The following is a 14751-nucleotide window of genomic DNA, read 5'->3' on the forward strand; positions in this document are numbered from 1 at the left end:
TCTTAATTGGTGGTAGTTGAAGCTTAGCACCCTTGGTTTCTTTCTTCATGATTGCCATTTTATTAGCAGCCAGTCATTAATTAATCTTTTTCTAATTAGCTTATAAAACTGTTGATGGCACATTATTGTAAATGTGATTTTAAGTTCAAAGCTTGTTAATAAGCTTTCTTACTTAGAAGAACAGAGATAAAGAAATTGCTGAAAACAGTACTACAGTTCTTTAAAAAAAAAACTGTCTTTCTTATGGGGACTGTGTAAAGCATCTAACAGCTTATGGTTAATTTTTTAATGCTTTTTTTCCCTTATGAATGGGATAAGTTGCTTGAATATAAATCATCTATATCCAGGAGTAATTTCAACAGTATAACGTCTTTTCACCCTCCTTTGGAATACAGTAATCTACATATAATTTGAAGCCTTAATAGTCATCATTAAAACAGGTGTTATATAAACTATTTCACTATGAAATCAAAGTTGAGTATATGAATCAAAGTATATCTTCTTACACTTTATAGACCGAATACATACTATTTTTATAAATTGCAGGGTGAATAATATATACGTATATATGTATATGTATATACACACACATACACGCGCATGTGTATGTATAAATATATATAATTTATACATACATATACATACATATATATATATATATACATATATATATATATATATATATACACATACGTGTTTTTTAAAACAGAACTTGTTGGGTTATTATTTGAAAGTAAAAACTACTTGGCTTTAACTGATAGGCAGTTGTAGGTATAAAATAAATGATAGGTGCTTGTACCATCACACAGATGTGTAAGTGTGTGCGTGTGCTTTTGGAGATGACAGTGAGTGAGGTTAGGCCGTTTACTGTAACAGAGAGAGGACGACTGGAAGTCAGGTCGGAGTTTAAATGATTGGGCGGAGCATAGCCTGTTTGCAGCCATCACAGCCTTGGCATCTCAGGTGGGGCCGCGGAGAGGTACCGGTCCAAACCCAGACACCCCAAGTGTACTTTATAGCACACCACACTGAATTGTGGTTTGAGTGAAACACATTAGCCACATCATACTCTGTATCGAAATATGCTACAGATTCCACTAAACTCCTGAACTGCATGGTGTCCTGAGCTATTTATCCATATTAGTACAAAGTTCTGAAAGTTGTAGAAAACACAAAGCATTATCAGTTCCTGGAAGAGCTTTTTCTTATTTGCTTTTTGAACTTCCCATGTTATTTCAACTTTGGCTATTTCTTTGCTTGTTTTTAAGAAGGCGTTTTATGCCATGCAAGAGACACTAGAAGGGGATAGCTGACGAGGAAAAAATTAAAAATTGGATAAAAAGTAAATGAATAATGTCATATTACCAAAAAGATGAGAGGCTAATTTGTGCCGACTTTTTGCTAATTTTGTTCAAGCCTCAAAATGAGGAGCTGTCACCCGTTCTGTGTAGCACTGATGACAGTGCCAATGATCCATGAAATAAGCTGCCGCTGGCTTTGTTCTGATAAGAATGAACAAATCTGCACAATGTTCGGCTCCCAGAATCTCATTTTCATACTTGCATGCAGGCTAAAAGAAATAAGCTGTTTGCAGGCTTGATTAATCAGACCTTGGAGGGGTTTTTTGTCTCTTTGATCTCTTTCGTCTCCTAGGTAACTCGCTTGACATTAATGTTGAGCTTGAGTAAGACAATCAGGAATTGTCGACCAACTGATATAAAAATTAAAGACCTTAACACTTTAAGTACGCCAGTAATGGTTCCGCTTACTTCAGAAAACATCTGTTTTCATTTAATTAAAGAACAAAAGAGAATGGCATAAATATTTTTCATAGAGACCTATTATTCCATAAAAGTTAAAGTATGATAATTGGTATTTTTAAATAAGTGCCTTGAAAGTGTTCAAAAGGGAGGAAAACTTCATAAATCTGCTACCAAGCTAGTAATTTTGAGATGAGTAAAATATTTATGAAATGGATAAGAAGTTTACAGTTATGCTAGATTAAGCTGTTTGAATCAGATGCTTCAGATGATTATCAGCAAACTTCAGAATGGCAAGGCTTAGCAAGAAAAACCAACTTTATTTTGAAAGTTGTCTTTTAAAAATCTCTACTGTGTTACAAGATGCGCCATTATATCTCTTTTACAACCCAATATGATTTACACATGCGAAACCTGTAAAATTGAAAGGAATTAAAAAAATGTCGCCATGCATTTGCTTGAGGTTATGCAGACGCTTTTACAAATCTTCCAAGTGTCTGTAAAGATGAATGCCCCAAGGGTCCAGCCAGGGCCCTGCTTTTCCAACCAGCTAAAGCCCTTATCTTAAATCCAAGCAAAGTACCATTAATCTTTTTGAAAGACCTTTTATGGCTTTTAATATATCCCAAATTAGAACATTTTACACCCTTGGTTCCTGAAATATGGTGATAAAAAGCCTTTAGAGCTTAATTTTCCTTACCGCTTGCTCTGACCAATTTGCAGTTCTTTGTGATAATGTTTAGACACCTTAATTAAAATGCAGCAAATATTGGATGTTCTATATGGAAAATGCTGATACTTTGGCTACACATACAAGAAATTCTGTATATATTTTTATTCATTTAAAAATTTTTCTTGCCACATTGTGTTGCTATAGGTTATCTGATGACCCAAACATTTTTTTTTTTTTTTTTAAATATAAAAACCATCGGCCAAGCTTTTGTGATGTTTACTTTGGGCATGAGGATGCATTTTTCTTCTACAGGAGTGAAAGGATTCTCGTTGGCCTGTGTTATTTGTAATACTGAAACATAGCACGATATTCTTTTATCTCCGGGAACTTGGCTTCGTCATCTTGCCTGGAAAATGAGTTTCTTCTCAACTGTCTCTTCCATAGAAGATCTTATTATCCTTTATATTTCCAAATACTTCCGTTCTTTTTTTCTTCCCCACAGGAATAAGTGAGACACATTTTAAGCGTGTGAAGGACACAAAATTGATATGACTTTTCATCATCATTACAAGCTAAAAGATTCTTTCTGTAAATACATAGACCAGGCTTGTTGAATGTTTATCAGTCGAAGAACATTCCATTTAACCTAACCCCAAGGCAAAATACAGTTAGAAAATACACTTTGTACCCGAAGAGGTCTGTTTGAAAGTATTGCCTACGTACCCAGTCATTTATTATATGTACTTAGTCCACAGAAAATGCTGGAGCCCTCTCATGTAAATACATGTTTCATGCACTTTAATGAATACTGCTAACAGATTCATACCATGTCTTGTGGAATGTATGCTCTAAATCCTTACTGTGGTGCTGAGTGCGCTGGCTTGCCTGAACGTTGCCGGAAAAATGAAAAGCGTTTACGTTCTTAGAGCGCATGACCGCGTTGAGATGAAGAGTCCCATTTAAGGCGAACACGCTGAGATACCTCTTTGGTTTATCAATCCCCAATCCAGAAAACCCACGTTGGAAAATCTCAGTAAGTTAGGCATGTAAGCTACCTCTTAATTTACAACAGTTTTAGGAAATAATGTTTTTCACGTGTTGACGGTACACGGTGGATATGGTTCGGACCATTTTTGTTTTATCCTCTTGCCAGGCTCGGTTTCAGTAGGAGATGAACTAGGCGACTGGGACTTCTGTTGGAGGTGGGCTTGGCAAAACTCTCCCGTACCAAGTTGCATTTTGATAAGTAACACATAGGAATATGGTGAAGTAGAAAACGCAGAGTCCACGTTTTTACCTTTTGGAGGTGAGGGCAGGGAAGATACTGAATGTTCTACGTGAATGTGGAGAGACCTAGCAACGTATCAGCACAGGTAGCCAGCTGGGTTTTACGACAGTAGGCGTTCACTAGGTGCACTCGCTGCTCCCCTGCTCGCCCGCAGCACCCCACGTCCCCGGCTGCCCGGCTTCAGGGGGAAATGCGTGGGGTAGTCGCGACCAGAGGGCAGTGCGCAGACATGACGTGTGTCACTTCCGTGTCAAAGCGTTTGAGAGCCAGTGTGAGACCCTCTGGCCGCCCCCATCCTCTGCCGCCGCGAACCCGAAAGTCACACGCTGAGAGGCCGGCACCACGAGACGGAGGAGAGCCCAGCCATGCCACAGCCGACCAGAAGCGGAACAAAAAGTCCAAGGGCAGCCAGTGGGATTCGGGGATTGTCTGATAAGTGTAGTTGCGGCTGGCCTCACGCGACAGGTGCTGACCTGATTTTCACGTTTATGGCAGATGGGAAGGTTTTCAGGGAAATCCATCTTAATGATAAATAGGCCACACGGCGCCCTTCCCGTTTCATTTCCCTGGAGATGATGATGCTGTAGCCCTTTGATTCTTAGCCCTTTCTTAGCTGACGTATCTGAACTTTTCTGTGATGAACAACCGGAAACAAAAAGACAACCGAGAGAAGGCCAGTTTTGAAGCAGCGCAACTGGCGACCCCCTTCTTCCCAGCCCCCAGTGTGAAAGAAGCTGGTTTTGTTCAGTGCTGTGTCTCCGGTGCCTAGAACAGTGCCTGGCAAAGCCATGCGTTTGCGCCCCTCCTGATATTTGTTGAGTGAATACTGTCCTGTGAAAAAAGATAAGTGCTGCTCGCGTTGGTACGAATTTTGAGACTCTGAGGTTGGTCTGCCTCCCCAGGTGGGCCCTCGAGTCACAGCTGATCATTCTTTCATCGGTGCCTGTGCTGTTGGTGTTGACCAGTTCAGCCCTCTGGCTTGATTGTTGGGTTGCTTCCATTCTTGGTGCGTATTCTTACCTGGACTGGAAACTCAAACCACTCTATGCTCTCGTTTATAAGCCCCGAGCAGTGCTTGATTCCTGCATGTTCGTTTCATCCTAAAGGAAACTCTTCTCCGAAACGAGCTGAAAGAAATGTCAAGCATGTGAAACCTCATTTCCTAAATGAACTTCTCATGCGTGTGGTCTTAGCCACCCATGATGCCTCACCGTTGGCCAGCAGATCCCTAAAACTCGGGCTTTAACACATTGATTTGACAGCGGCTTCCAGGTCCTTCCTTCTCTTCCCGCACGTCTGTTGTCCGGTAACGTTCATTAGGGTGAGTCCAGGGAAAGAAAGGGAAAGAGACCCCAGAAGGAGATGTATATTTAGCCTTTGCTGTTCAACCTGGGTTTCTTCACAGATATCTCTGAGCTGTTCATATAGGCAGGTATTTTAACATCAGAGCCGCCAGAACTAGAAGGTGACCATCCTGTCCTGGAGATACTCTCTGAGGAACAGTTCTGCAGCCAGAGAGCCGTGTGTAGGCCTGTGTGTGGGAACCGAAGATGATGGCGTAGAGGCTGAAGGGCCGGAGAATACAGACACAGAGACTGCTTTAGGTTGGCTTAGAGAAAACTTAGGAGGTAGAGGTGGGGCGGGGTGGGTAGGAGGCTTGGTTTTCATTGACCTTACTGGCCCGGGGCAGATAGGTGTCAGGTGGAGCAGGAGTAGAGGGGCCTGCAGAGGAAGCACTAGGTACTGTGGTCCGCGTGCCCAGCCTTTTCACCTCTTAGCACCCCTTATATTCTCTTCTCTCTCGGTGAATTAAAAGCTGTTGCCCATCATGCAAGTGCGTTTATGAAGCAGTAATTAGCTTTCCCATGTTTTATTAATCACATCTATGACTGCCAATCAGAGCTTCTGATCAGCAGGAGATAGCTGATGTGACCATACTGAGTTGCTGTAATTCTAGCCCAGAGCAAAGAAACTTGATGTCTCTGTCAGTCTGCACAGCCTTATCAGGGGTAAATTCCTGTTTGGCCTACTGAAATGCTGGAATAGCTTGAAGATCTTCATCATATCCTTGTGGACCCTCGAGGGGCTCTGTTTGGGAAGGATTTCCATCCAGGAGACTGGCACAACCGGGGTCTAGGGCCTGTGGGAGGTGAGGGAAGTATGGGCCACACGGAGTGCATTTGTTTACTTTGCTTGTTCACGGGGGCCTGAGCATAAGAATTCTGATTTGCAGGTATGGCTGGCTTAGCCGCAAGTTCTCAAGTGTTTGTGTTACTGTAATTCTTGTATCAGCTGGAATATTTATTTTCACCTTTTTGTTGTTTGGTTTTCTCCTTTGTAATTCTTAGCTTGGTGTGAAAATTGCTAAAGCGGTTGCCTGCCACAACTTTGTAAAAGCCAAAAGGGACGCTGAAAATTCACAGGTTGCTCGAAAAAAGAAGAAGCTTGCCTGGGGGTGAGTTTAAGATTTTTACTAGTAATTCTAATAACTTCATAGGAATTACAGAAATCCTGGGATCCGTTGTGTGAATCCAGTTGTGTGTGATTGTTCACTCATTTTAGTCCTTGTGTCTTTGCTGCACGTTTATCAGATTATAAACACGGGGGCATTTCTTCATCCCTTTTCATATTTAGTTTGTCATCAGTGGGAGTATGTGAAAATGTTTCGGTTTATTTTACTTTGGCACCGAGTAAGCGTGTTTAGGAAAGTGTTTAGAAATAAATTGAGATTTTTATGTTTTCTATTTTAGGTTTGAAGCAAAGAAGAGATGGGAAACCAAGAGCAACATGGGATATATGTAGCTTGCCAGCGTTCCTCAAGGCATTGAGTCTTCACTTGGGCTTTTCTTTGAGTCTTCAGCTGCTCAATTGGCTGAGAAGATACTCCTGCCCATGTTAACTGTGTCAGGGAACTGCCAGAAGCCAGAAACATAAGCGTAAAATGTGGGGTTGGTTATTAAACCTTTTAGTCTTTTTCTAGAGAGTTCATTCTGTTGACACGAATGAAGTGGAGCATTCTGTTATTTGTGCCCGAAATCGAAGTATACGTACCAGGAAGAAAGATAGGATTTGTTAATTATTTATTTATGTAACCCTCCAGCATAAAGTCAGTTTTACTTTTCGACTGTTTGGTGTAGCATAGTCAGTGAGCTCCTCATACTTCCTCATCTGTCCCAGCGTACCTGTACTTCGTCTGCAGTTGTGTTTGTAAGATTTGGCGTTTGTTTACGAAGGATTAGTCGTAAGTGCGGAGAACGTCTCAACCGATACTTTTACAGATGACTTGAATTATCTTAATATCCTAAAAGTAATTATTGGTTCTTTATTGGAGGGAATAGAGTTGATATTTCCCAATCAAATGATGAAGGCAATTGATTAATTTTTGTATACCTTGAGATAAAATACCATAATTTAAGAAGGGCAGAAAGTAGTATTTGGAGGAGGATTTAACTTTAGCTCGGCCTGGAAATGTCTTCCTAAATATCTCTCCCAGCCTTGTTGTTCCTTAAATTGTGATACGGCTCTTAGGAGGGAAAATGGCACAACCGTACTAGCCAGTTACAACTACCTCCAGACAGTATAACTTGGAACCTTCCAGGAACGTAGTTTGATTATTTTACTCCTCTTCCCCATTGCTTCTTAAAAGGTTCAATGTGTTAATGAGGGTGAGGTGGATCGGTGCCTGGGGAAGTAGTTGTTCTTAGATGTGTGTTCATAGGCCTTCCTAGAGGGGCTTTGAGAAATCCCGTAAGAAGCTGGCAAATAGGCCTGGACGTTGGCTGGTTTGGCCCCTCCCTGCCCAGCGCTTAGAAGAGGGAAGAATTGCCCATCACACCTTTCGGCCGTTCACCTGCCTTCCTCAGCTCCGCCAGAGGGTTTCTAGCTGTCTGGTGTAAACTTCCTCGGGGTTGAGAATATAAATTCCAGGAACACAGAAAATGAGTCATGTGATCGTTTCATTATTATTACTTTGTTATTTTAGACTTACAGTAGCAACAGAATTTTCATAACTTATGGTAGCGTGTTTAATGTTATTTTCTGTGTTCCTGAAATAAGTCAATAACCAGTTGGTATTTAAGAGAATAAAAATCCTATCTTGCTTCCGCTTCGGTGAGAAAAGCCAGTATAGAAAAAGCAAGATTTTAGGAGGTTGTGTTTCTGCTTACAGAATTCATCACGAAAGGTGTCCAGGCCAAATACTGGAAAATCTCATGTTTTTGTGATTTAATATCTCCTGTTGCGTTTACCCACGACATTACATTTCAAACTCCTAATAGGTGAATACAGACTGACGGTATGGGAATCTTTTCCCTAAAAAATGCATCGTGGGGGACGTGCCGTTACACGGTCCGGTGTTTTGTCTGAAACAGGAAGAAGCTGTTGGGCAGGCGGGTGGGGTAGACGTTTGGGCACACCGGGCCCGGAGACAGCATCTCCTGCAGCCTCTGCCTCATTTTCCTTCTCCCGTGTCCCCTTCTTGAGAGCATTTAGTGACCCTTGCAGGCATGTTTTTACCTCTGCTCATGCTGAGGCCTTGCTGGAGTGGCCTCTCTGGGGGCTGATCAGGGAGCCTGTGGCCCGAAGTCCAGCCATTGAAGCCCTTCTTCAGCCTGTCCCTCGCTGACAATTGCCCTGCCCCGCCCTGCCCCGGGGCTCGGACACACACGGAGCATTTGAACCCGGTGAAGGCGCCTTGGTGGAATCGGATGTAGCAGCGACTCATTCGATGAGGGGAGCCGCATCTCATAAGTCTCCATTTTTGGGGGGACCTAGTTTGTGAAAAGCTCTAAAATGTGGTACAGCAGGTGGAGTGGGGGTAAGAGAGGGGTTCGGGGGAGAGGAAGGGGCTGGGTGTCTTTGATTGACCCTGCTGACATGTCATTTGGGACCAGTTTTATTTTACCAGCTTTAATTTGAATTAGACATTTTGCTCAGTAAAGCAATAAAATGGGAACATTATTCTTAGAGCACCCATGTTGCCCAAAAAGCATAGTCATTTGTCTTCTCCATCTGTCCACACTGAAATGAGGATTCTTTTTGGATCAGTAATAACTTCAGTTCCTGAAGCTTCAGCATGTGCGTTTACTACTGCTCGAGTGCCTGAATTAGATGAGGGGTGTAAACGTCAGTTATTGTTAACCGAGATTAATATGTTTCAAGTCGTTGGTATGGCATTAACGTAACTATGATTTACTGTTTAAGTACTTCAGGCTAAAACAACTTACTAAGGAACAGTAATTTTGAGTTTTATAGCGCTGGTTCTGAGAAGTAAAGTTGGTAGTGTGTTCTTGTTGGGAGCCCTCAGGATGTTTCTGATTTTCAGCAGAACATTCTATTTCTTTCACCAAAAGGAGAGTTTGGATGTATAATCTCAGGTTTGCTATAATTAGTTCTGATGACAGAGTTAAATACCTTGGCCAAAACTGTAAATCACTAGTTAAACAGGTTTCTGCAACTGATCATAAATCTCAAACTCCGTATTTTAAGCACACTTTTTTTTTTTTTTTTTTTTTAGAGAGACAGCTATGGGAGGGGCAGGCCAGGGGTGGGAATAAAATGTTATCTGAACTTTGAGTAACAGCCTAGAACCTCACATTTAAAATCTACTGATTTCCCTGATACCTTTGGTCTAAAATGCTCTCTTTTCAGTATTTTAATAACATAGCTTATTGTTTACGCTAAGACAAGTTTGAGTTTAATTCTTAAAATATGAAAGTTAATTTTCAAAATGTCCAAATTTCTGTTTGTTAGGTAAAGATACCACTGTTTTAGAAATGTTATGTCCTGCTAACCTATAAAAAGTACCGTATGAGGTTGATATTTGAGTAAGATGCCAATTGTGTGTGTGTTTTTTTATGAGATAAGGCTTGGGGGAAACAAGGTAATGTTATGTCAGACCTCATTTTGGAAAATTAGCTTCGTGAAACCCAGTAGTCAAATTCAGAACCAACTGAAACAATTCAAGTTTTTCCATGTTGGCAGAAGTTGCTTTTATTTTTAGTATCTGGCAGAGCAACAAATGCTTTGCATGTCAATTTAATATTTTTTCAAGCCAACTGTTTATTCATTGGCTTAAAATTTACACTCTACTAAAAGTCTTAGTCCTGACTTTCATGAAACAAATAGTAATATTTGGACAAAATATGTACACGAAAATCTTTTTCCAAAACCAAATGTAGATTGGTATTTGTGGCATCAGGGCCTTTTAACATGGTAATGGATCTGAAAGCACTTTGAAAGTCTAAAGCATTAGAAACCCAGGGCAATGAATTTCAAGGAATTAATTTTTATTATGAAGTAATCAGAGCATCTTTCTAGGTTTTCAGATTTAAATTAGTGAGAGGCTTTCTGCCAGAAAGTGGAATATATGTTAGAGTAAATTTCAACGAACTATCAAACGATTGCTTTATCAGCATGTATCTATTCATGACCTCTGTAGCATACTGAGACAATAAGACCCATTTTCCATTTTTGAGGTTGGGATGTTCTCTATAGATTTTGATAAAATGAGCAGAACTGCATTCTTTAGTCTTTATTATTTTATCCTCCTTCCATACTACTCACGTTGAAAGACACACGCACGCACTCTCAGCGTTGAGCTGTCCTCCGCATCGAGACTCGGCGTGAAAGGGATTTGTGACTCCCGTCAAGAACGTGGCAGTCAGTATATAGCCAATCTAGACGGCCATGGAGAGACTGAGAAAGGAGCCCCCAACCCATTGTGCGCCAGTGTTAAAACGAAGCGTGTTGCTTCTTCAACAGTTTCTCCTTCTGAGTAGAAGGAGATAAGTGTTCGTTTTGCTAGCGTTTCTTCAAATACAGTGGTGCCATCAGAGTAGCTTCCTGCCACACTGGCCCCTGCGGTCTTGATCCCCGGAACACAACTACAGGCCTTCCGGGAGACTCTCCGTTAAATGCCATGCAGTCTGCAGTGTTTTCAGACGTGCTTGTAAAATGAAGAATTAGCTGAGGGATACTTCTCTTTTTATTAGTGTTAGTAGCCGCTTTTTAGATCTGTTAGAAAAGGCATAAAAATGTTCCTTATTGAGATGATGTTTTTAAAGCATTGAATTTAGGTACCTGCCTTTTATATCCAGAACAGGTTTCTTAAGGAGGTGCAGAATGAAAGGGGATGGAAGGAGAGCAGAGGGTAGTGCCCAAGAAAAACCTTGGCTCCTGGGTGCTCCTAGGCCCGGTTTGCGTTGTGCCTACTCCCTGGCATTGCTCTAGAAGCCCCGGCCCGAACCTCCTCCAGGGGCCATGGGCTGCCTCTTGCTGAATTGCTGCAGGGGGCCTGCTGTGTGACAGGTATGGAATGAGGTAATCTTTTCCCACCTCTAATTTCTGAAGGGTGTGTCTGTCCAGTTATTACTTGTTCATTGAACTTAAAGGTTTAGAAACCAACAGCTACAGTACAAGCTGTAATTATTGATGTCTGTTTCATATTCATCTGTAAGCTCTGGCATCTGATCAAGAAGTTAATATATCACTTCATCTTCAGGCTGAATGTGCCTCAGCTATAAACATTTTATGGTTTGACGGATAGTGTATAATTATGACTGCCCAGAATACAAAGTTTTCATTTGTAATGTGGTAATACTAGAAGAAGTAATTATGAATGTCACAGGAGTAGTGAAACAATGAAGCCTTCCATTGCTGTGAATTCCTCCCTACATAATATCTAAGAAACATTTACTGAATACCTACCGTATGCCAGATAGCACGCCACCTCTTGTGGCTGCAAAGAGGAATAAGCAGTCTGATGGGAAATATTTGTAACCCATGTTTTAGACAACTTGATTTTTACCTGTCTGTGGCTTCTTCTTTGCCAAATGCAAAGGAATGATCTACATGTGATAAGTAACCTGAGCTTAAAAGTTTGGTCCCATGGGTGGGCACGCTTTGTCTCTAGGAAGGAGTTTCCTGGAGGGCAGCTAGCTAGGGCTCTCTCGCCAGCCTAGTGTCTGATCCACACGTGCCCACCTCACGGCGAGTGGTGTTGACCCCTGAGTTTCACTGTTTCCTAGACTCGCTACAAAGGTGAGGGTCATCGACGGAGTCAGGCTCGGGAACGCATGCAACTGTCTTTGCCCAGTACTTGGTAATTTTAAGCTTTATGTTTTTCTGAAATCGCATCAACACGTCCTTTATGTTAGAATGGCTGCGCCCTACCGTCTGCCCACGTCAGGGCGACGTCAACTACTGCAACGAATATGCCCCCCAAATAAGATGACTCAACACAGTAGAGGTTTATTTCTTGCTCGTGGGACAAAGGAGGCCTCTGCCCCACGTAGGCCTTGAGAGAGCCAGGCTGACGCCAGCTCTGCCACCTTCTCGACCTAGTGACCCTGGTGTCCCCGTCTCAAGCTGGAAGGGAAACGAGCGCGGGAGAGCGAGCACTCGCGGGGAGTTTGGGGCCCGGCCTGGAAGCGGAACACGTCACTTCTCCCTCTGCACTGGCTGCAGCTTCCTTAAGCCACCACGCCTAGCTGCAAGGGAGGCAGTGACATGCAGACCGCCGTTTCTCAAGAAGAGGAAACCTCTTTCAGTAAATACTCAGCAGCGTCTGCCACGTTGCCTCAGTCACAAATGACCCCGACTTGGCGTGGTAACTAAGTTCCGCCGAGGCGTGACGTTGACTAGCACCAACTGCTCTTTGTGATTCGATGTAGGCATTTTCACTTGGATGTGTTGACAGAGCTGATCAAAATAGCCAGTCAGTTACCAGGTGATGTGCGTGGCAGAGGTCCCAAGGATGGACCATGATGTAGAAGGGCTGGAGTAGAGTTATGTGCTCAGCGAGGCTCACACGAGGATGTTGCCACCTGCGGAGAGTCAGTCGACTTCGTGGCCGAGGCGATGTGCGGCGGAAGTCGTGAAGGGTACCTGGGACCGTACCTGGGAGACACCGTTGAAGCGTGAGCACCCCGGGCAGGAGGAGCCTCGAGGCACACCGGAGGCTCCCCTGGGGGTTGAGCGGGGGGTGGGGGGGTAGCGTGGAGTTTGGAGGTCAAGCAGCTATGTGACGACACTAGAGAGGGTGGCTGGAACGCGCTTGCCCAGCTTGTGAGACACGCTAGAAAGTTTGGACTGAGTCTCAGGAGCGAGGGGACATGCACACGTACTAAGCGAGCGAGAAATAGGCCAACTCACCTATGAGGAAATGGTGGGTTGGAAGGTCAAACAAGGTAGGCCGGTTAGGTGGTCTCTGTAGCCCCGGGGAAGAGATGAGAACCTAACCCAGGGCTGTGGGAATGGACAGCGTGAATCCCGGAGGTGTTCGGGCAGCAGACTTGACAAGACAGGGTGACCACGTGGGGTGGGCGGGGCGTGGGGAGGGGTGGGTGCCTCTGGATAGCCGTGTGGCATGCAAAAGTAATGTAGGTCATTTTTAGCAACTTACTCCCATTTAGTCTTGCCAAATCTGACATTTGGTAGTAAGTCACCTTCAGCGGTGTAGGTGATGGAATTTCACTGTGTCGGGGTGCCTGTGGATACCTCTGAGCCATCAGCAAGGACCCAGTGCGGGGAGGGCTGTTAGAGTCAACATCAGAGGGCCCCGGGTATCGTGGCCAAATCCAAGATCAAGGCATGATCACAATAGACGGTGACTTTGCTCCAGTTTTCCTAGCAGTGATGTCTCCTATGTCTTATGGAAGTTCTTTTTAAAGGTGTGTGCTTCTGGAAAAAACCTGTAAGGGAGGGAGTGACATTGGCATGGAAGGGAAAGAGCCAGTAGAGCCTTGGCTCTGTGAACCACCCCCCCCCCCCCCCCCGCCCTTGCAGCAAAGGAGCCGGCCTCTCCTGCCCTCATGTCGGTCAATCAGGCTCTATGGGGCAGAGGGGCATTACTTCCTGGGGCAAGGTGGCCTCCCTCAGTGGTGGGCAATTCTCCAGAAAGGGGGACCTGTTAGCAGCCTAAACAGCAGCTGGGGATGGACACACTGACCCAGTAAAGGGGAGATACGAGGAATGTGAATATGTGTGTGGGTATGTGCACAGACCATCGTGGGCGGGGCTTTCAGCCCAGGTCTGTCCAAGGGAGACTCTTCGGACAAGCAGTGTGGGGTGTTGGACTTGAGGTCAGAGGATGTTAATAATCCACACCTTGCCCGTGACCTGAGTAAATGAGAATTGATGGTGCTGATAGGCCTGATAGGATTTCAAATCCAGCAGGCTTCCATGTAGCACTAAGTGTTGGGAGTATTGATTCCAAGAATAAGTTAAACCCTTTAATAACCGTCTCTGAGATACTATGTAAATTAGTGAGCTGTTTAAAGATTAAAACAAAAAACAAAAAAACACCACCTTATGATCACCCACAACCGTGCATAGAGCAGGGGTTTGGACAGTGGAAGAGGAGTAAAAATGGAAACCACCTACTACTATATGTGCTTAAATGTGTAGATAAATCGATAACTACAGATAAATAAATACAGATAAAAACCGAGAGAGGAGTAACTTCCAAAACAAGTTCTCTGGAACCTCAACCGATTAAAAAAACAGATTTCTGTGGTCCAATAAGGGTTTCTGTGGTCAAATATGTTTGGGAAACTTTGCATGCTATCACTGTGACCTTGAAAGTGCCCATCATCAGCATATCAAAGGCTCTTACCACAATGCTTATTAAATTTGTTTTAAAATACAGATTTTTTTTTTGTCAGTTACCATTTGTTAACAATTCACATATTTAGTTGCAGCACTCTGGGAGACATAATCTAACTGTACAATAACTATGGAATAGTAACATTTTAGACCCACAGGTCTGTTGCTCTGGAAACTTTGGGAAGAGGCTGTATGTATTTTCCATTCTGTGTTTGTACTGAACTCCTGTCCCCATCTAGTAGGACCCATCCTTTATTTGAGGCTCACCTTAAATTCTCATACTCCCAAGTTTTCCTTGACATCTCCCTCCAAGGCATGGAAATCACATCCTTGGAACCCTCGTGTAGATTTCTGAGTCCAATCCAGACCTACCGAATGAGCGTGTGGTTTGGATCTTTTGTTTTAAAGCTCTCAGGTGATTCTCA

General features: G+C 43.3%; 1 protein-coding gene across 2 annotated transcripts in view; it reads left to right on the forward strand.

The window, feature by feature from the left end:
* The window catches only part of FAM204A (family with sequence similarity 204 member A), a 39163-nt gene extending 24797 nt beyond the window's left edge, over nucleotides 1-14366 (forward strand). For both annotated transcript variants that reach the window (XR_004344266.1, XM_030334012.1), the window contains 2 exons: nucleotides 6070-6176; nucleotides 6472-14366. Coding sequence is in view for 1 of the 2 variants with exons in the window: in XM_030334012.1 (XP_030189872.1) it covers nucleotides 6070-6176; nucleotides 6472-6523 (159 nt within the window). In the remaining variant the exon portion in view is untranslated. The remainder of the gene's footprint in view (nucleotides 1-6069; nucleotides 6177-6471) is intronic.
* Nucleotides 14367-14751: the final 385 nt, after the last annotated feature.

The sequence above is a fragment of the Lynx canadensis genome, chromosome D2, assembly GCF_007474595.2.
Source record: "Lynx canadensis isolate LIC74 chromosome D2, mLynCan4.pri.v2, whole genome shotgun sequence".
Lineage (NCBI taxonomy): Eukaryota > Metazoa > Chordata > Mammalia > Carnivora > Felidae > Lynx > Lynx canadensis.